At 56.6% G+C, this 21016-nt stretch overlaps 1 protein-coding gene across 5 annotated transcripts in view; it reads right to left on the bottom strand.

The window, feature by feature from the left end:
- Window positions 1-21016, bottom strand: part of CLEC16A (C-type lectin domain containing 16A) — a 178033-nt gene that overhangs the window by 77518 nt on the left and 79499 nt on the right. For all 5 annotated transcript variants that reach the window (XM_039244331.1, XM_039244333.1, XM_039244332.1 and 2 more), the window contains 6 exons: window positions 19754-19876; window positions 16690-16799; window positions 15896-15940; window positions 13478-13528; window positions 10082-10210; window positions 1985-2105 (listed from right to left, as the gene is read on the bottom strand). In XM_039244331.1, the coding sequence (XP_039100262.1) occupies window positions 1985-2105; window positions 10082-10210; window positions 13478-13528; window positions 15896-15940; window positions 16690-16799; window positions 19754-19876 (579 nt within the window). The remainder of the gene's footprint in view (window positions 1-1984; window positions 2106-10081; window positions 10211-13477; window positions 13529-15895; window positions 15941-16689; window positions 16800-19753; window positions 19877-21016) is intronic.

Genomic DNA, 21016 nt, shown 5'->3' with positions numbered 1-21016 from the left:
ACTATCCAAAAAGGCTCAGTTAAGTGATCTCAACTGGCAATCTAATCAATTAAAATTGATAAGTGAAAGACTTTTAACCTTTCTTTCAGCGGGCCGCTCCTAGGTGGAGGGGGAAGGAAGGAATGTGAATTCCCAGCATAAAATTTAATTCCATTTCATGGGTGGAAGCATTCTGGCTGCCCTGATAGAGTGGTCCCCAAGAAAGCAAGCTGCTTCCCTCTTTCCCTGAATCAGATCAGAGAAAGACTGGTTTATCGTCCTCTCCAGTGAACGCAATCAATTTAAACCCTTAGAGAAATCCCTGTGCGACCTCTCAAGGAGAAAGGGGCTGAAGGAGATGAGCAGAGAGCATCCCAGACAGGGTACAGCTTCCTCGCTCTTCCGAGAGAGAGAAGGGAAAAAGAGAACTAGAAGGCAGGAGGAAGAAGTTAGACAAATGGTTAAAACCTATCATAATCACTTATGGAGAATCCTCTACTCACACAGAAAACTCTGCACTTCCTACGCACTGGCTGATTTAATCAGCAGCTGATATGGACTACGGCTTCCTGAGCGCAGGTATACACTGGACGCTATGCTCTGTCACATAGTATTTCATACTGTGTTTCACTCAAGTCTCAACACAGGCCCATAACCGAAGGGAGTTCACTGCCATTTTATGGGCGAGGAAATGGAAGCTGGCAGGGGAGGGGGGTGTTCAATCATTTGCTCAAGGGAGGACACGGCAGGGCAGGAGGATCGGGCTCAAATGCCAACCCTCAGGGGTCTCTATCATGATCGCTGGTCACACAACAGAACATTTGTCAAAACGTATTCGGTCGTACACTAAAACTTGGTGACTTTTATCAGCTGTAAACTGCACCTCAATAAAGCTGACTTAAAACAGTGGGACCCTGTCCTTAGCATATGTGACAAAGAGTGGCCATCTGCGGTTCCTGCCGGCTCAACTTCCGTCCCCTGAGTTTCCTTTGTGGGCAACCTCCCACCTCCCCCTCAGGTGGTGGAGGTCAGAAATGGGCCCCACCTCTGGGCTCCAGGACCAGCCACAGGACCCCGGCCTCACCCAACAGTGGATTGCGTTCCTCTGACCACGGATTGGTTCAGGGGTGGTCATGTGACCCAAGCCTGACCAGTGAGAGCCCTGCTGCGGACCTCCATGACGTTGCAGGAAAGGGACGTCCTGTTTTTGCCTGGGCTGCTGAGTTGGTTCAGCAGATCGGGGCGCTGCAGGTGGCCCCCGTGTCGCCACCTGAAGAGAACCCTCCCGAGGATGAAGCCAGAACAGAGGGAAGCCGGGCGGAGACACAGGGTGGCAGCTTCCTGATGACACGGCTTCAGTACCTAGATCCAGCTGTGCCTGAAGGCAGTGACTTTCCAGTGACACCAGCCAAGTCCCCTTTCTGTTTCCTGAAGCCAGCCTAAGTTGCGTTTTCCATGTCCCACAGCCTAGGAATCCTACTACAACATGACGCCTTTACAACACAGAAAAGCACCTCGCCCCTGAGTGCAGGTGCCCTAGAGCAAAGGGAGGAAAGAGAGAGCTGTACACGTACAGGGGGGGTTATCGGAGCACAACCAGGCTTCAGACCCACTGCCACTTTCAGTCAGGTGACCCACAGTCACTTTTGAAAGTTGCCCCCCCCCTTTTTTTTTTTTAGCAGCAGAATCTTTAATCATTGAAACCATTCAGAAAACCAATCAAGCTGGCAGTGCCACGGTCATATGGAGGGCAGGGATCCCGGAGCCAGAGACCCCTCGGCACACGGCCTGCACAGCCCAGCCTGGGCCGTGGAGGGGCTTCCAGGCACCCCCGATCCAGGGCCCTTCCTTGGAGTTTGGTGGGACACACACACTCCTTTGGCTCTTGGAGACGGATCAGCCACAGTACCAAATGCTGGTGGCACGTCGGCGGCATGTCCACCCTCCTGGCGATGCCTGAGCCGGCAGCGCAGAACAGCCCCCCCACCCCCCCGCCATGACTCACTCAGATCTAGGACGTCATCAGTTTTGATCAGGTCCTCTTCCCGCGTCAGTGGCAACTGGGTCTCGGGCTCCCCTCGCAGCTGCAGTGACAGGGAACGGAGCATGAAGAACACCCGAATGGCCTGGACAAACGGGACAGAAAAGAATGAAATCATAGTTATTTAGGTGATGTGCTCTATGTGGAGGAATCACACAGTGACTCTTGATTTAAAGAAACAAAACATACAAAACGAGGTCCACCTCTCCTGGTCCCAGGCCTCTGGTGTTTCAAACCAAGACAAGACCAAAAAAAAGGAAAATAGAGGGGAGGGGAGGGGAAGAGAGGAGGGAGGAGGGGAGGGGGAAGGGAGAAAGAAAATCAAAAGGCGCAGGCGGTTCTCACTTATCCACACACTGAGGGCACGTCGCCTCAACTGAGCACCTGTCATTTGCCAGCACCTCTGCCCTGGGGTCACATGGCCCTCACCCCTCCTCAGCAGGGAGCCCGTTTTGCAGACAAGTCACTGAGACCCGAGGAGGCCAAGTGCTGTGCCCCAGGGCACGCGTCTAGGGAGGGCAAGAACCAGGCCTCTTCCCACCGAAGCAGCACAGAATCTGGACATGCAAATCCCAAGTAACAGTGTTCCCAAGTCGCGCCTACTGAATGTGGGGGGCAGGGAGAACAGGGGGCTCAGGGCCGGCCAGACTCGATTAAAAGCCCGCCCTGCCCGCCCTGGGAGCCCGGGCACAGCAAAGTCCCAGTCCCGTGGCCTTAGCGCAGGGTGTATGCTGTGGACAGACAGCAGCCTGGCGCCTGGCAGCTGTGTGGTGGCATCAGTGCCCCCAGGGCCCCTCGCACTAACCCAGACGGCTCTCTGGGGACAGAGGCAGCGCCTTGAGCATAGGGATCCCTGGCCAGTGGAACGGGTGCCTGGGCGGAGCCTAGTACAGCCTTCGGACGCTTGCCAGAGACGAGGAGAAAGCAGAGTGCCAGGCCCCGAATCAGAGCCATCAGTGCAGAGGGCAGCCTGTACCGCGGGCCCACCTTGCGCTCCCAACTGGAGCTGGGTCGCCGGCCCACAAGAGACCGGGAAGCGGAGGGGCGGCCCTCAGACGGGCCTCTGCTGCCACCTTCCCTGAGGCGTAGCTGCTGGGCCTGAGGCCTGAGGGAAACGAAGTCTGTGCTGGGCTGGCTGGGCAAGGCCCCTGACCCCCCAAGAGCTTCAATTTCCACATCCGTGAAATGGGGGGGGAGTGCGGTGGTCCCTGCCGCGCGGGGCTGCTAGGAGGCCCTGAGACAGGGCCGGAGGGGGCAGCCAGCATGCGCTCCGTACAGGGCCGGCCAGCCCTCACTGCAGGCACTCGACGGCTGGGCACGGGGGAGGGCACGGGGACAAACCACTGTCGCCACTGGTGAGCCACACGGCAATGAATGCCGGCCCACTCTCGGGCTCCTTGTTCTGAGGCCACGGGCTTGGCCTGCTGACTGGGGAGGCTGCCATTTCATATGACGAGGTGCCTCCCAAACAAGGAGGGGGGTGGGGGGGCAAATTCCTGCCTCCGAAGAGCAGGGCTTGCACTCAGGCAGCAAGGATGCCCCCTGGCACATTTAAAGCCTAATGCGGCCATGGCCTGAAACCGGCAAGAGACCTGGGCCACTTTCGTGATCTCCTAACAGAAAACCGGAAGGCCCGTCTTCTGTCCGGGACGTGTTCTGAGGTCACAGCAAAGAAGCAGAGAAAGATAAGCTCTTATAAAGTAGTGATGGTGCTGATGGCGGCGTGAGTATCGATCTGATTGCTCTTATCAGTTTTTTCAAGCACGAGCTTCATCAGGCGTCTGCAACAATCTGAAGGAACACGAGTGTGGCTTCAGTTTTTAAAAACCAAAGCAGCTCTTACTGACGAAGCAGCCACCGGGGGCCGGGCACGGGGGCTCCTTGCTACCGCGTAGAAGCTGCGACACAGGTAGGGACAGAGCTGAGAGGCCGAGTGAAACAAGGTCACAGGGCTGACGGTGCCCGAGCTGGGGCTGGAACCAGGAATGTCTGGTGCTCGGGGCGCGTCACCAAGCACGTGAGGAAATTCACACGCCTGGGCCAGCCTGAATGCGGAGAGCCCAAGATGTGGGGGGTCACTTAACAAGAGGGCCATCTGAGCTCTCGAACAATGAGTCATGGCTTCAGATGTGACCAAAAAAAGGCCATCGGTCAGGTCCAAGCTGAGCGAATGCTTCATTTCTGTGTCAAAAACCCACCCCTCCCAGGGTTCCGAGAGCCAAGAAACCAAGCAGGACCCTTGCTTGCTGGGGGGACGCAAACAGAAATGTGTGTGGCTTTCTACAGGCCATCGCTCTGAGAACCAGACACCTTCCAACAGAAAAGGAGTTCAGGATTTGGCTCCTAGTATAGACCTTTCTGGTAACACATCTGCTTTTGCTCTGCAAGCAACAAATGGAAAATATTTCCAGAAATACAAAATGATAATAATAATAATACAATAATAAAAATATGAAGAACATAGAACGTAAAACAAGCCCCCCTCCCCCCGAGAATACTTTTCCTGGTGCTTGCCCCAGTCAAGAGGAGGAGGAGGATGTGAAAAGCCTGTGCCCACGAGGGAGGACAGACCTCACAGGGCCAGGTGCTCCATTTGGGCTACAGGTGGGGGTCCCGTGCAGGGGCTATGGGGTCTGCCAGGCACGTTGACTAGTCCACAAAGGAGAGGTGACACACCAGGAGACGGGTCCTCAGATTCAGCCCACAGCCCCCTGAGCTGTAACCACTCCCTCTGATCACCAGAGTCCTGGCCAAGTACCGGCGAGGCAAGACCGCGTCACCTCACCGAGGCCTCTTAAAAGCTCTGTGTGGTTCCCATTTCACAGACAGGAAACCAGAGTCCGGGGATGTGAGGCAGCCCGCCCACAGTGACTCAGCTAATAACCAGACTCCAAAGTCTGTGGTCTTCCAACCATAGGCCTTTGCCTTCGAAAGATTTCAGGCTTGGGACCCAGGCTTTTATTGAGTGCTTCTCTGGACGGTGCCAAATAAACACACAATGTAAGAAGTATTACTAAAAAGGAAAAGGAACCATTACTCTTTCTGAAGCTTCCACAGAACGCCGGGAAGACGGATGGACTCTGGAAGAACACCCTAGCTTTGGACAGGAGTGAGAGCTGAGAGTGCTCAAGTATCGAGAAGAGATGCCGTCTGTGCGCTCGGGTGTCCGGGGAGCAAGCTCTGCCGGGGGGAGGGGGGGAGCGTGGGGAGCGAGTCTGCCAAGTGGGGCAGGGCAGCTTTGGGGTCAGACAGACCTTGGTGAGTCGCACGAAGTCCCTCAGCCCCGGCATGAGTTCCGGGAATAGGGGGTACCCGCCGGCCCTGATCTCAGGGGCCGCACAGAGGCGTGCCCCCCGGAACCCTGGGGCTGCCAGCTCAGGCCCAGCCCTCGCTCTGCTCCCCCCACCACAGCTGCAAGCCGCGAGGTTTAGGCGACGGTCACCCAGCTTAGAAGCCCAGCAGGCTGGGGAAGTGGCTGCGAAAAGTCCGTCATCCTCGACAGGACGCTGAGGCGTTGTACAGTGGGCACAGCCCGCTGGGAGGGTGCCCCGGCGGGACGCACAGTGCCGCACACACGCCATACCCTTTGAAGCAGCAATCCCACTTCTGGGAATGTGTCCTAAAGAAATAAGCTGGAATAGAAAAAACACCGTATTCGTGAAGCTGCTCATGACAGTTTAGCTGAAAATAATGCAAATACTGGAAGCAGCCAGAATGCCTGGTTAAGGAAAATGCCTGAGTCCGATATGGCCAAAGTCACCAGACCACCACCGTGCAGGCCCCGGTGAGGGAGCCGATCTGCTGATATGGTGACACCGTGTGGCAGCACAGATAGCTTCCTGCCGCAGGACAGGGAAAGGGAATGGGGAGGCTGGGGGCGCCGCCATGTGAAGACGCATTTGCAAACGATAGGGAGGAGGCACGAAAAATCTAGGGTGACGAAATCACGGGAAATTCTTTCCCCTCGACTTTTAAAACCTCACAAGCTGTTCTTTCATGCGCCACCCACATCTAGAGATTAAAGCAAAATATCCTATTTCCTCACGGTCAACAGCGATAAACACAAAAACTGTCTGTGGTTTCACGTGGGAACAAGGAACAGAATTCAGGGGCAAATAAGATTTCACACAGGGGCACCTGGGTGGCTCAGTCGGTTAAGTGTCCGACTTCTGCTCAGGTCATGATCTCGCGGTTCGTGGGTTCGAGCCCCGCGTCGGGTTCTGTGCTGACTGCCAGCTTGGAGCCTGGAGCCTGTTTCGGATTCTGTATCTCCCTCTCTCTCTGACCCTCCCCTGCTCATGCTGTCTCTCTCTCTCTCAAAAATAAATTAAAAAACAAAAAAAATCAAAACAACAAAAAAAAGATTTCACACAAATATGGTTACGTCCTAATGGCTTCCAAGATTACCAAAGAGACATGGCTGGTGGCTTGAATTCAGATTTTGATGTTCATCAAAAATTCCACTCCCTAACTCTCTCCTCTGGCCTCAAGCTTTGGGAGACCGTGAAAAACTCTCTTTCCTTCCCTGCGGACATGCTAGACTGCTTCTTTGTGTCGCCAGCATCTCCGAGGCGCCCCTGCCAGGCCCATGGCAGCCCGTCTTTCTCACGACTTTGGGCAAGAGCTGAGAGACGAACACATGAGGAACCTGAAGCTTAGCGTGCTTAGGCAACTTGGTCAAGGTCACACAGTTGGAGCTGGCACTGAACCTGGGTTGCTGTGTGTTCTTTCTAAACTGCTTCTCTCAACTGCCTGTGGGAGGGGCCCAGCCCAAGTCCCCATTTCTGCTACACAGTCTCATCAGACCCCAGGAGCTCCTGTGACCTTCGTTTCTCCGTGAACTCCCCTTGTCCGCTGGCACAGCTCAGTGGCTCTTCTGCTATTTTGGTCTTGTTTTATAATCTCTGTTCAATGTCTGTGCTCGCCTTTTGCACGGTACCTAGGAAATGCTTGACACATCTGTCAAATGAAAGAATAAAGAGTGTAATCTGCAATATGCAAGAGGGGCAATGTGACTTTTAGTGCTGGGTGCCTCCCGCTGGCCTGCAAGGCCCGGCCACCGTAATGTCCTGTCCCGTCCCCTTCACACAGCCTGTTTATCACCGAAATTCCTGAACATGTAGGACTCGCTCACATCTTGGACTCTGTCCCCTCGGCCTGGTTCACTTCTGTGCCCTCGGGCAGCGTCTGGCCTACGGTCAAGACCCAGGGGCTCCACAGTGTGGAGGACTATGTTACAAGCTAGGAATGATGCATTAGTCAGGGCTCTTTGAACTTCTTTGACAAGTCCTTAAGGAAACTAGAAGGTGGGATTTCTAAAAAGGGTCAGTCTCCTAAAAGTTAAAAAAGTTTCCTTGGTGGAAAAAAGAAGAAGAAAACCTTTGAATCCAAAAGGATGAAATGGAATGTTCTTTGGATACAAGCAAAGAACTTGAAACAAACCACATAAGCCCTCAATTGCTTCCTAAACCATACACTTCCTTTGGCTCTAATTCAGAGCACACTGCTGCGTTCTGATGTCTGAAATGGGCTGAGGATTCTGGAGCTTCTGGAGGGTTCTAGACAGCTCCTTGAAATAGGAACCGGACTGAGGTGAGTGGTCAAAATTCCCCTTCAGAAGTCAGTTCTTAGGTCACAAGGGAAAGCTTCCCTAAGGTGGACGGCTCTGCTTTGAGATGGGCAGCCCTCTTTTCTACCATTCTGCCACCTTCTCGCCGACTCTAAATCCAGGGGCCCCGAGGCTTCAGACTTGCTCTTATAAACTCGTCAGACAGACGAGGTCTGAACGAGAGACCCCCGGGAAGCCCAGACCTTCCCAGGGGCTCTGTCTGTGCTCAGTTAGTTTGGGCTGCGCATCCCGTCTGCGGCAAGGTAGACAGGCAGCCGACAACCCAGTGAGACGTGAGGGGCAGAGGAGGAGACGGTACGTCAAGAACTACTATCGGCCTGGGGCGCCTGGCTGGCTCCGTCAGTTAAGCACCCGACTCTTGATTTCGGCTCAGGTCATGATTTCACAGTTCGTGATTTCAAGCCCTGCGTTGGTCTCTGCACTGACAGAGACCTAAAAAAAAAAAAAAAAAAAAAGAACTACTCCTGGTCTTTTGTGTTCTGCCCTTCACGGACTTCCCACAACCTCTGGCAAGGCAGGCACATGCTGCTCTCACACAAGTAAAGGAAACCCAAACCCCGAGCCACCCTCCCGCTGCCGTCTGCCCCACCCCTGCAACTCTGCCACCCCTTCCTGTGGCCCAGGACCGTTTGCCCTGGGCTGGCAGGCCCCGACGTCAGCAGTCAGCTACCAAGGCCAAGGTCCTCGCTGGGCCCAAAGGCCCCTGAGATCAGCCCCCTCCAGCCTCATCACTTCCCACGAAGCCTCCCTCGCCTTGGCCTCCAGCTATGCCCCGGCCCTGGAGGCACTGGAATGAGGCTCGTCTCCCTGGGACTCTGCCTCCCCCGCTGCCCAGCCCGTCCCTGGGGTGGCCGATCCACGCCCCTCCCCAGCAGGACAAAGAACCTGACCCCGTATTCCTCTGTGAACTCAGGACGCTGCCTTCCCTGCCCTGGCTTCTAGACTCTGACTCCTGAGGACTGAGGCGGTGTAAGCCATGTCCCTGGCGTCCAGGGCCATGCAGGGCTGATAAATACAAGGAAGGTGGCAGGAGGGAGCGCCGGTCAGCGTGGCTCAGAGTGTCGGCTCTGGAGGCCACACTGCCTGCACTGAGTTCCGGCTCCTGCTAGGGGACCTGGGGCAAATTACAGGACCTCCTCATGCCTCAGTTTCTTCCTCTGTAAGATGGGTTAAATTCAGCACCAACCTCCTAGGGTGGCTATAAAGTCACGCGAGGAGGTTCGTGCTAAGAGTTGATACGAGGACTCGCTATGTCGGATATGAGCTCCTACAAGCGTGAGGGCAACTGGTGGGACCACAAATTAGAAGGCCCAAGACACAGTCCTTGGGGACAGGCCTCCCCTGAAGCCGTGCTGGGGGCCATCTCTGAGGCTACGGTGAGCCTGCCCGCATCCGGAAGCAGTCGCCGACACACCCGGCACTTGTCAGAACCAGTCCTCCGGTAAAGCCGGTAAAGCCGGGGCCAAGACGCCCGGGGCTAACAGTGCCACCCACAGACAGGTCGTGTGCCTGGTGGCGGGGCCCGCAGGGCTGGCCCCGAGAGCGAGGAAGGAGGGCGTCAGAGGCTCAGACAGGGTGGGTCCTGCGATGAGGCCTGCGGCTTTGCTCAGACTTAAAACACGCAGGCCTGACTTCCTCTGTGTGCCCCACTGCCCTAGGCCTCCAAGGCGAAATCACTGCCCAGGCAGAGGAAGCCCACAGAATCTTCCTGTTTGAGGAAGATCCGACAGGTGACTCCTGTGTCTCAGAATCAAAAAATGAACACCTCGGCCCCTCTGGCCAGCCCCGAATGAACTCAGAAGAAGAGGGCAAGGGATTCATCTAATGTAGCCGTTCACGTCCCCAGGGAATGATTTTCCAGGAAGAGGTGACAGTGCTTTCTAAGAAAGCTGATCTTACGAGAGAGATAACATACCATGAACAGCCCTGAGAGACTGCGTCAGAAAAAAGGCGCTGATAAGGGGTGCACGCTCTGGCGGGGTTCTGAGAACCAGTCTGCCCTTCACACACGGGGCCAGCAAGAAGCGCCATCTCCTTCGCGTGTGCCGTGCCTGGAGATCCCTCAGATACCTTACCACCACGCCATCTCTGGGGAGTGGGACGGGGGGTGGGGGGGGGCTCTGTGGGCCAGGGTTTCACACAGGCCTCACCTGCACTGCTGGCACCCATGCCCGGCAGCAGCCCAGAGGCTTCCTCTCAGAACCTGGGCTTGGGGTTCGGGCCCTGCTCTGGCGAGCACCGCCTGTAGGCACCGCACTTTAGCCAAGGGCAGGTCCCCTGGTGGCAGGGTGCAGGGCAGGTACCGTCGGCCGGCCATCTGGACGCTGCTTGGAAGGTGGGTTCCGGGCCTACTTGGAGACCCTCCGTGCCCACCCTGGCTGCAGCCCGCACACAGCAGCCCGGGAGAGGCGGTCCCAGCTGCCCTCACTCACCCGCCGGGTTTTCTCCACGTCGCCACACGGCAGCCGCTTCACAAAGTCAATGCCGGTCAGCGGCGTGCCCGTCGGGGGCAGCAGGATAGAGGCGTCCATCATGAGGTACTCCACGTTCATGGGCTTCATCTAGCAGAGAGATGTCACAGGAGGCCTCAGCGCAGGGAGAAAGGGGACAGGGCAGGTGACATAGGCCCCCCATCCGCCCCCAGCAGCAAACGAGGAAAGCGAGCCCACCTTAAGGCCAGCACTGGACATGAGTCTGTGTTTCCCAAGATGCGGATCTCCCCTCTCCTCCTCTCCCTCCCCTTCCCTCTGCTCCCCTCCCTTCCAACAGCCCAGACACTCTCAGAAGCTGCCTCTGTGCTGTGACAAGCTGTGCTCTCTCACCCTCTGAGGCTCCTCCATCCAGTGGGAGCCCGTCCCCCATGGCAGCTGCCTCACTCTTTGTACCCTCAAGAATGATGACAACAGATCTCAGGACGGCAGCCCCCCTTTATCGAGAGCGGACCGCTGACTGCAGGCAGGCCATGAGCTACAGGCTGCGCCCCCGATCCTATCTAGTCCCCTGAAGATGCCAGAAGGGATGCTTCCCAGTCTGCTGAGAAGATGGACACAAGGCTGGCTGGTGGCAGAACTAAGCTGCAGACTCAGGCGTGCCCTGACCCAGATGTCCTACGACTCCTGCCACATGGCCCCCAACCCCCTTCCTTCCGCGCCCACTCAGCATCTTACCTGGGATAATACAAAGCCACTTACTGAGCACCTACTAAGTTCCGGGCACCTTTGGGCTCAGCTACCCCTGGCCAGCAGAGCTGATGCTGTCCCTTATCACAGAGGGGAACACTCAGCTCTGAGGAAGGGTGTGTGCCCACAGCCACTGGGCCAGACAGGAGCGGAACTATTGTCTATTTCCACACCACCTCTAGGAAGCCTTCTCTGATTACTAAGATGGATGGTAACACCATCTCCTCTCCTGGAACTGTGCTGCATCAGGACTGACACTGAATGTCCACGCATTACTGGACAAACACTTCATGTACTGGACACCCTACAGGAATGGCATTTCCTACACAGGTGAGTTACCTACACAATTAACTTTACTGTTTCAACCATCACGTGCTTTTTTAGGTGTCTTTTTTCTAAAATATAGGAATGACTTTTTTTTTTAATGTGTATTTATTTTGAAAGAGAGAGTGAGAGGGGAGAGACAAAAAGGAAGACAGAGAGAGAATCTCAAGAAGGCTCTGTGCTGACAGCTTGATCCCAGGAACCCTGAGATCATCATCTGAGCCAAAATCAAGAGTTGAACACTTAACCGACTGAGCCACCCTGGTGTCCCGTTATTTATTTATTTACTTTTAAAGACTGTGAGCTTCAGTCATATCGCTTTTGTCCCTCCTGTGACACACAGTTAACTGCACAGAGTGGCTGTGCTGAGGGCCCAGCTGTCTGGCCAGGGAGCCTAGGAGACAGCACACCACCTGCTGCCTTCTTTTCTCTGCTGTAAGCAGTCCCCTCCAAAGGCTGGGGTCCCCCATCCCAAGTCCCTTTACCCCAGGGCAGGGTGGCAGAGCCCTGCGTCCCACCCTGGGGCCACCCTCGGCTCCACCCTGCCCTCTGCAGCCCCCTCTGCTCTGCCCCACCTCTCCCCACCCTGCCCCCCGCCCTCCTGCAGCCCCCCTGCAGCCCCCTCAGCTCTGCCCCACCTCTCTCCATCCTGCCCTCTGCCCCTCCCCCTGCAGCCCCCTCTGCTCTGCCCCACCTCTCCCCACCGCCTTCCAGACTACTCTTGGTGGGAACAGCAGATGGCCCTACTCATTACACCTTCCGTATGACACAGGAAGTGATAAGAGAAATGAATGAGGGTCGAAAATGAAGACGTGGCTTTAGTGCAAGGGTCTCCATAGGCACATCAGCAGCGCCCGAGGGTCTCTCTCTGCTTCATTCAGCTCCTAGAGTTCTGACCTAGAACGGCTGGTTCCTAGAGTCTGACCTAAGGACTAGACTTTCATGGGGCCTGGGGCATGTCCCCTTTGTAGTTCTCTAGGACACACGATGAACATGTGACGAGACAGACAGATGAGGCCCAGGAAGGCCCCTCCGGTGGGAGGGAGGGGAACTCGTGCACACCGTCTATGGGAGCATCTCTTCGGCACTACAGAGCCAGGCCAGGCGCGTGCTGTGGGCCCCATTTTACAGATGGAAAAAATGAAGGCTTGGAATGGAAGCAGGCCACCGAAGGTCACATAGGCAGTGAGTAACAAAAACAGAAAGTGAGCAGGGGCCGAGGAGCCCGGGCTCTACCACCCCGTCAAGCGCCCTCCTAGCCTCGCCATTCACGCCGGGACCCAGACTTTGGAGACATGCAGCGCAGGGGACGTCCCGGGGGGGATAAAACAGGGGCTAACCCCGGGATCCGCTCCACTCCCATTGCTGGTGCAAACAAGAAGTAGGAGACAGAGACAATCTTCCAGGGGTCCAGGGCAATGACGGGGGGCACCGGCCACCACCAGGCACGTCACCGGGGAGGCCTGGGCGCAACTTGGGCCCATCTGGAGATGAAGTGTGCCCACTCACGATCCTCCCTTGAAGAGGCTCTGCAGAGGCCCCGGGAGTGCCGTGGGCAGGGATGTGCTGAGGACCCACGGTCCACACCCGCAAGACGGGCTTGGGAGCCAGGGGCCACTCTGAGCAAGCTGCTGCTGCCTCTGTGGCACTAAGGCTTAGCATAACTTCCCCATCACTGCACTTCTTGATGAGCGAGGTCCACGAGAAGGACATTTATCACCTATTTACTGAGTGCGGGCACAGGGGCAGGTGCGAGGGATGCAGGGAAATGAACACGACAGGGAGCAGCTGTGAACCCAGCTCTTCCCAGGACCGTGCCTGCTGGGCGGAGGCAGCAGGGAGGATCTGAGCCTGTGCTGCGGATTCGAGGACGAGCTGCATGCTGGGACATTCCAGTGGTGCAGCAGAGAAGGGCAGGGTGCTGCATGGGAACTGCTCTGCTCTGGAATCTTGGCTCTCTCTGCCCGGGCTGGGCAGCCTGGGGCCTCACTCAGCCTCTCTGACTCTTGCCTCATCGGTGACGGGAGAAAATGATGGCAGCTGCTCCTGCCGCGGGGGGGATGCGGGACTACACACAACGTGCTTAACGTCCCTGACGCGACAAGGGAACTCAGTCAGGGACCGCTCCATATCGAAGTGAATCTCCCTGACCCATGTACAGCATGACCCACACAGGGGCAGCGAGTGTCATCCGAGATGGCTTCCAATTAATTCAGTTCCCCTCCAACCCGGGCCCTTCGGCCAGAAAGGCCAGAGTGAGAATTCTCGCGGTTCTGAGGGACAGGCCGCACAGGCCAGGCCAGAGCTTTCAGGCCCCTCACTTACCGTCATGCTCCTGTACTCATCTTCAAACATGTCCAAGAAAATTTCTTCTCCCTAAAAAGGAAGGCAGGGAGGGAGATTATACATATTTTTTCCGTAAACACCAAAGTATTATAAACTCCAGTTCATAGCTTGGGGGGCCATCTGGTTCTCATTAGTGAGTTCTAGAAAATCACCAGGAAGTAAAATACACACGTGAGCACGAATACACACGCTCAAACGAAAGCCCGGATATCATGTTGCACCTCTGAATGTCTCTCTCCGTTTTTTTGTTCTGTAAGCATGTGTAGTTAGAGCCGTTCTGTCAGGGCAGCTAAATAAAACAGCAACGTAACAATACCACATACAATTAAAATACAAGAGTGGTTAATACTGCGAATGTTCAACATCGTCTATTTGTCACGAACAGCTGGGGAGATGGGGAAGCCTGGCTCGGCTGCCATGTTAAAACAAGGCGGCTCCACACGTTGGGAAGGAAGCGTGTAATTAAGTATGCTTGACACTGAAATCACACAGCCCGATCCCTTCATTTCTAGGCACACTTGTGAGGGCTGTGGTGGGTGAGAACTTGGCTCTGAGACAGGCACCCCAGGGGCCGGATCCCAGCTTTACCTCTCAGAGCCTCTCTCTGGGATGACAGCCCACATGTATGCGGGTCGCTGTAAAGGGGACACGGGTTCACCTGATCACAGAGCCCGCCACTCAGTCAGGGCTGCTAAATGCTAGCGCTCACGGTCATTATGGGCACCGCCGGATGGCACACAGCTGGGGAGGGGAGGGGAGATTCAGCCAAACGCATCTGGACTATCAGAGCTGTGCTGTCTCTCCCCTAAGTCCTGACTTGCACACCTACAAATACAAACACGTAGTCGGGGTGGGGGGGGGGAAGGAGCGGGCCATTTATGTATTTTTCCGGTTGTCAGAACTAAAGGTAACCTTGAGTCGTCTTGCGTGGTGTAAGTACTACGTAAGAACCACAGAAATCACAACCCTGGAAACATCCAAAAGCTTCTGAGACACTATACTTAGGGTATACACCTTACAGGATAAAAGAATGATCCGGGTGGGAGAAGGGAGCTGCCATTCAAATATGGCTCTCCTTTTGCTAATGATGAAGAAAACCCTCTGGGAAACGTCTACCTACGTATCTCTTTCTGTGTTTGCAATGCAGACACTTGGGGGCGGGCAAGGAAGGGGGAACACAAACTAAGAGCAGTCATCCTGGAAAGAGACCCAAAGATGACTAGCACAGCCCTGAGGCTCCCACTTTCTTCTGGGCTTTGCGGAGGGTGTGCCCTTGGCTGGGGGCGCCCACGGTGCTGCAGCTGCACGGGGCTGTCTAGCCTGGCGGGCGGAGTCCAGAGTACAAGACCTATTTTCTCTCAATGCACACGGACAAGCATGGACAGTGGCTTGCAAAGCTTCCTGCAAAGAAGACAGCTCTAGGGCGTCTGGGTGGCTCAGTCAGTTAAGCGTCCGACTTCAGCTTAGGTCATGATCTCATGGTTCGTGGGTTCGAGCCCTGCACCGAGTTCTGTGCTGACAGCTCAGAGCCTGGAGCCTGTTTCAGATTCTGTGTCTCCCTCTCTCTCTGACCTTCCCCTGCTCATGCTGTCTCTCTCTTTCTCTCTCTCTCAGAAATAAATAAAACATTAAAAAAGAGAGAGAGAGCTCTGGAGCACACATGCTTGGAATTCACGGCAGTTTAAAGACAGTACAAGCAAGGAAAGCGGCTTGACAACAGGAATCGGCAGCGCTAACAACCTTCTCTTCATCAGCCAAATGGAGAGGAAAAACCACCCGATGGGGAGGTCGAAAATCAGGTCCGCTGAATATGGATTAATCCACCTCCTGCTGACAAACTATGTGATTCCCTAAAGAATCCACTGTGCCTTAGACAAGAACAAAACCAAACCACCATGAGGAGACATTTCAAAACTAACATCTGGAATCCGAGGAGGAATCCACAACTGTGTCCGTCACTCAAAGTCACTGTGGTGACTACCCTTAGTAGTCTCACTGCCCTCAGTGATGAATGTCTAGAAGCCTGAAGCCTGTGTGAGGTTTTCTGGCATGCAGGTCTGTACACAGTGTACATGCATATAATTCACAAATTCATACACAATTCAGAGTTACTTTATACAAAGAACATATATAGCTCACGAACCTATCAATTTACATATGTGATTTAGCCACGTGCAGATGTAAGTAATTCACGGCTTGTACATAAATTCGCCAATAAACAAATTCATACATAAGTGATAAACACAGCATCCCACGGTGGCCGGAAGTCCTCAACAAGTGCACGGAGTATCAGAGAGCACCGGGGTAGGGAGGAGGCACAGACGCGTGGCCCACACACGACAGCCCCGGTTACGTGGCCCATGCCACACTGCCGTCCCCTGCGCTCCGGCAACGTACCTTATAGAAATGCCGTACCAGGTGAACGCTTTCTTCTCTGGCGCCCTGTTAAGAGAGAGGGAAGGGGGGAGGGAGGGCAGGGGCTCGGGTAAGTCACCAATTCCGAAATCCCAATGCACAGAAAGCAGGGGAGAGGCCGGGCTACTATCCTTAAATCTATCAGGTGATTCATAGTGAGAGAGGGAGGGAGGATGAGCTCCATGTAAAAACGGGGCAAAAGAGAGGTGATTCAAGGCGGTGACAAGGAAAGGTTTTAACACAGAATTCGGAGGGAAAGCGGGTCATAAAATATGGCCATGGTGACTCCAACTTTATAGACGTGTGTGTCAGTGTATCTGGAAAGACACCCACCAAAGTGTCAACGGGAGTTGTCACTTTTTATCTTTGTCCTTTCTACATTTTCTCAAATAAACACGAAAACTAAGGGGAAAAGCCATAAAAACTGTTTAGGAACAATGAACGCAGGTATCGGCTCAATAAACTGCAAGCAGAGAAGTGTGCATGTGTTTGACTACACTCACGGCCTTTGTAATACAGACAGGAAAAGAATACGATTCCCGTGACAAATACAAGGCCAACGACTGTCACAGAAAGTGCAGAAACTCGGTACTCAGGCGGGCCCCTGGGGACAGCCTCGGAGCAAGGGCGGGGCCTCTGGGGGAGCGGGCAGCGGTGCCCTGCCTCTCGCTGGTGCTGCGGACGCCAGGGCTCCGATCAGGACCCAGCGGCTCCTGCCCACCGCCCCCTCCCCTCCGGTGGAGCACGGGCCGTGAGGGGTCGGGGGGTGGGCTCACCTCCAGGCAGGCCAGGTGTACATCCTTTATGATGCAGCCCGTGCTGGCCACGACTTGCTGCTTCAGGAGCAGGCAGCTTAGCTCCAGCGTCGCCAACCGGATCTTCCCATCTGCCGAGGAGAGCGGGGTCAGCCTCGCACGGCCTAGAGAGGCCCTCAGTCTCTCGCAGTACCCACTGTGAGGGTCCCAGGCCAGCTGAGGGGCCCTGGGCACACAGGGCGTTCATGTGCCAACACCTCCCCAGTCACAAGAGAATGTTCCCCTAAGCGCCCCCATGCCCAGTAACCCCCTGCACTCCCTCTATCAGCGGGGAGGAGGCAGGGAAAAGACTGTTTAGTCCCGAAGGCCGAAAACGCGGCCGTCTGGGGCTGCCCTGCTGGGCTGGGTACCCTCCTCTTTCCAGGAGCAAGCGCCCCTGCTTTCGTTTGGAGAATCAGCAACTCCACTCGTGGGAGTGCAGTTTGGGAGGGCAGCCCCTCTTCTCCATCCCAGGGATGGGCACCTCACCCAGGCCGGTCAGGCGCTCGATTCCTCTAGTCACGGTGATGGGTGGAGGGACGGGCAAGGGAGCCAGGCAGTTAAACCCAATAAGGCTCAAGGCCACACCATGCAGGGACTGCCGGGCACAAGAACCTCCGCCCGTGCTGGGCCGAGAACGGGACAGGGACAGGTGGAGCCTGAGCGGCACGAGCGTTAGCATCCACACGGGCCAGCTCCGCGCCCTCGCCAGCGTTTTCAGTCCCTGCACAGGGCTCTGCCCACCGACCCCAGGTCCTACCTCCCGGGCAGACCCCCCGGAGTGTGCGGCAGGCCCAGCGACCGAGGACAGAAGGGGACGGCTGGAGCTGCCGCCAGTCACTGAGCCGGTGCACCCAGTGCTAGAGTCCAGAGACAGTCCTGAAAACACTGAGCTTCTGTATCCAGCCGTGCCTGAAGCCAGCCTTAAAGTTACACAAGCCAGCAGTTTTGTTTCTGTTTGCGCTGCTTCAGCCAGTGTGAGTCCGGGTTTCTGTGGATGACTGCCTCACCTGCTATGCTACCGTGGGGCGGGCACAGCGCCGAGCGCTTTACAGAGTCCTCCCTCTGGCAGTCTCTGTAGAAACCCGCCGCTCTGGAGGCCAGGGATGAGACAAGTGAAGCGACTTGTCTGCAGCCTCATGCTGGCGCCGGTGGGCTCCAGGTGCTTTCAATGCCAAAAGGCACGTGGCACATGGCTCCTAGAAGCATCTGTGACTGCCTGACGGGAGGGCACCCTGCTCTTAGGTGGGCTCCTCCCTGCATCTTAAGCCCGTTTCTGGGGAGACAGCTCACTGTGCAAGAAGGGCCAGGGGAGGAGGAAGTCCCCAGGCTGCACCCCCAAGGCCCTGGGAGCCCGCGGACCGGGACAGGCTGCTGGGGAAAACTCGGGCAGACGTACCAGGGCACCCCTCCCTGCCCATCCTTCCCTGCTCCACGGGTCAGGCGGGGAACTGGAGAAGAGGGAGCATTTACCCGGAGAGGCAGCTTGGTCTCAGCTGCACGGCTCTTTCTCAGGGCCCCATGGGCCCAGCACGCACACCGCCTGGCCCCACCTCTCACTCCCTGGGGCTACTCTCACTGCGGCCTGCCCCTCCACAGAACCCCGCCCCCCCAGCTCAGCCACGACACCCCTGCGGCCGCCTCCAGGCAATTGGGGTGTCATCTTCCACCAAGACCCTCCCTTGTAAGCTCCCTGCCTTGGGCCCTGTCAAGGGGCGGCTGTCCCTCCCCACCCCAGAGGCCCCTCTCTAATGCCCAGGCCACGCTCTGCCTCCCTCAACCACCGAGCCATCTCGGCTGATGGAGCCCTTGCCCACTGCCCCCCTGAGCCACCGTCCTGGGGACGAGCTCTGTTCCCCACACCGGACCTCTCAGTAGAAACTGACCCCACCAAGTGCCGTGGTCCTGAGCCACACCTGTCCCTCTTGCTGCCCCTCTTCTTCCGTGTGGGGCCTGGCTCAGGCTCCTGTGCTGGCTCCCCCGCTACACCACCTTGAGACACCGCGAGTGGCCCAGGGCTCGGTCCCAGCGGGGGCCCCTGGAAGGCACGCGCCACGCCTGTCCCGGGCTTCCCGTACCCCTGTCATCTGCACGCAGCGGCTGGCCCGCACCAGGCACTCTGTCAACATTCCTCCGCGGGGCCAGCTCCCCAAGCCGCTGTATACCCGCCCCGGAGTCACACGGGCACGGGCCCTGGCCACCTCGTGCAGCCCACGCCCCTTGACCTCTGAAGTCCTCGCGTGCTGTCACAACCCCTGCCCTTCTCTGACGTGGGCTCGGCGCCAGGCTGCTCCTGCCGTACAGCTCAGTGGTGCTCTAACCAGGCCACGGCTCCGTGGGCCCGTCTCTGCCCTGTCACACGCCTGGATGGCCCCCCTCCCTGCCTCTACAGAGAACCTGCCCTGCAGCCGGGGTCCCTCAAGCTGAGCACTGCTGACGTTTTGCACCAGATAACCCCTGGTCCCGTGCAGCACCCCTGGCCCCTGGGGGCCGGCAGCACCACCGCTCCGCGCTGTGACAACCAAAAATGTCTCCAGACATTGTCCAATGTCCCTTGGGGGGCAAAGCTGTCCCTGCCTAGGGACCACTGTGCTTGGTCATGCCTCCTGCCATTTCCAGCCCTTGCCGTGGCCGAGGACCCTCTGCCAAGCCCTCAGAACTGGGCTGACAGGTGCCAGACCCGGGCGAGGTCTTGCACTGTCACAGATCCCGGATCCGAACCTTCCAAACTTCCCTCACGCACACTCTTGGACTGGTTCATGCTCAAACGTGGCCTTGGCCTCCCCAAGAAGGCCACAGGCACTGGCAAAACTGGCAGAAGAAGGGCTGGGTGTGGAAGAGGAAGACAGACAGGGGAGGAAAGAGGAGGCCGTCCCGAGGTGAAGACGTGGCTGGACAGAGCGGTACGGGCGGCCCACAGTGTACATGGCCCAGGGAGCGGCTCAAATCCGCCCATGTCCTCAGAAGGGCCAGCTGTAGGAGCTGTGGCTCCCGGGCGCGGTCCCTCTAACTCCGCTGCCCCCATGGGCAGCCACACCCCAGGCACCTGGCTGGGCGGCGTTGTTCATGATCCTGATGAGTCTTTCAGCCAGGAGGTGGTTGTAGGTGGTCTTGTCGGCCGCACTGGGCACTGGAAGCTGCGTTTGCTCGAGCTTTTCGGGATCCATGCCTGGAATGCAGGAAGGAAGGGACAAGCAGTGAGCAGGGCTGCCTCGTCAAGCGTCCGCTCGCCCCAAAAGGCGCCTCAGAGCTGTGCTGCCCAGCCCCGACGACCCGAGGTCCGTCTTCATCATTTGGGCCATGACGAGCTGTCCGAACTATAGCTGCTACTGAGGCCTCTGGAGACGAATGTCAATCAATATATTAAAACATCTGTTTTCTATCACTGTCTGTAAATGGGGAATCAACATGCTGCAACACTGACAAGGAGCGTTAAAAAAAAAAAAAAAAAGACAAAGCTTTTACATTTTAGCCAAAGGTTGTGGACTTGCTCTGATGCGTATGGTGGTCCGAGGCCTGCTCTCTTAGTTAAAGAGGGGGGTTGGCGGGTATGTGGGAGGTTTGGAAGACATGCCACCCCACACGGTGACATGCTCCTGGACGTCATCAGGGGGACCAGGAAAGGAGTGACTTCTGCACAATGAGCACGTGGCCATCTCATGCTAGGCCAGTGTGCCACCAGAGGCCACCCGTTATCAGACACGCTCCACAGTGGGGGAAGCGCACACTGAGGCAAAGTGACCAGGCGGAGAGGAAACCAGAGTCATGCCCAACCCCACGCTCTTGGCAGTGAACTTGAGGAGCAGGCCCACCGCGGGCGGGGACTGGCACCACACAGGGCGAGGGGCGGCACTGGCGGAGAGAGACCTGACTCGTTCTCATGACGGAGAGGCGCAAATGGGAAGATGTCGATGGCGCGGATCTACCTTTATGGGGCAATCGAGTCCCTTCCCTGCCAGTAAACAAAACAACTAACAGTGTTTCGAGAACAAAAGAGCAAATGGGGGGAGAGGTGGCTGCAGAGAGAAAATGAGGGTGCACAGAGTCCGGATGGGAACCGAGTGTCATTTTCCCTAAAGCGGAGCCTGGGGGCCAGGCAGCAGGAGGGGCTGTCAGGGCGGCATGGGCAGGCAAGGTGTGGAGAAGGGCCCCAAATCCTCATCCCTCGGCGAAGGCGGCTCTGGAAAAATACACTTACAGAAACAAACAGTTCACTGGATCCAAGGTTGGAGAGCTGAATGGACTGTTTGCGCTTGAAGCACGTCTTTTCCTGTTATTCTACAAAAGGGGGAAGGTGGCACTTCTCGGA

Source organism: Hyaena hyaena, unplaced genomic scaffold (genome assembly GCF_003009895.1).
Source record: "Hyaena hyaena isolate Hyena2069 unplaced genomic scaffold, ASM300989v1 scaffold_238, whole genome shotgun sequence".
In the NCBI taxonomy this organism is placed as follows: Eukaryota; Metazoa; Chordata; class Mammalia; order Carnivora; family Hyaenidae; genus Hyaena; species Hyaena hyaena.
This window is presented reverse-complemented; position numbering and strand designations above follow the sequence as displayed.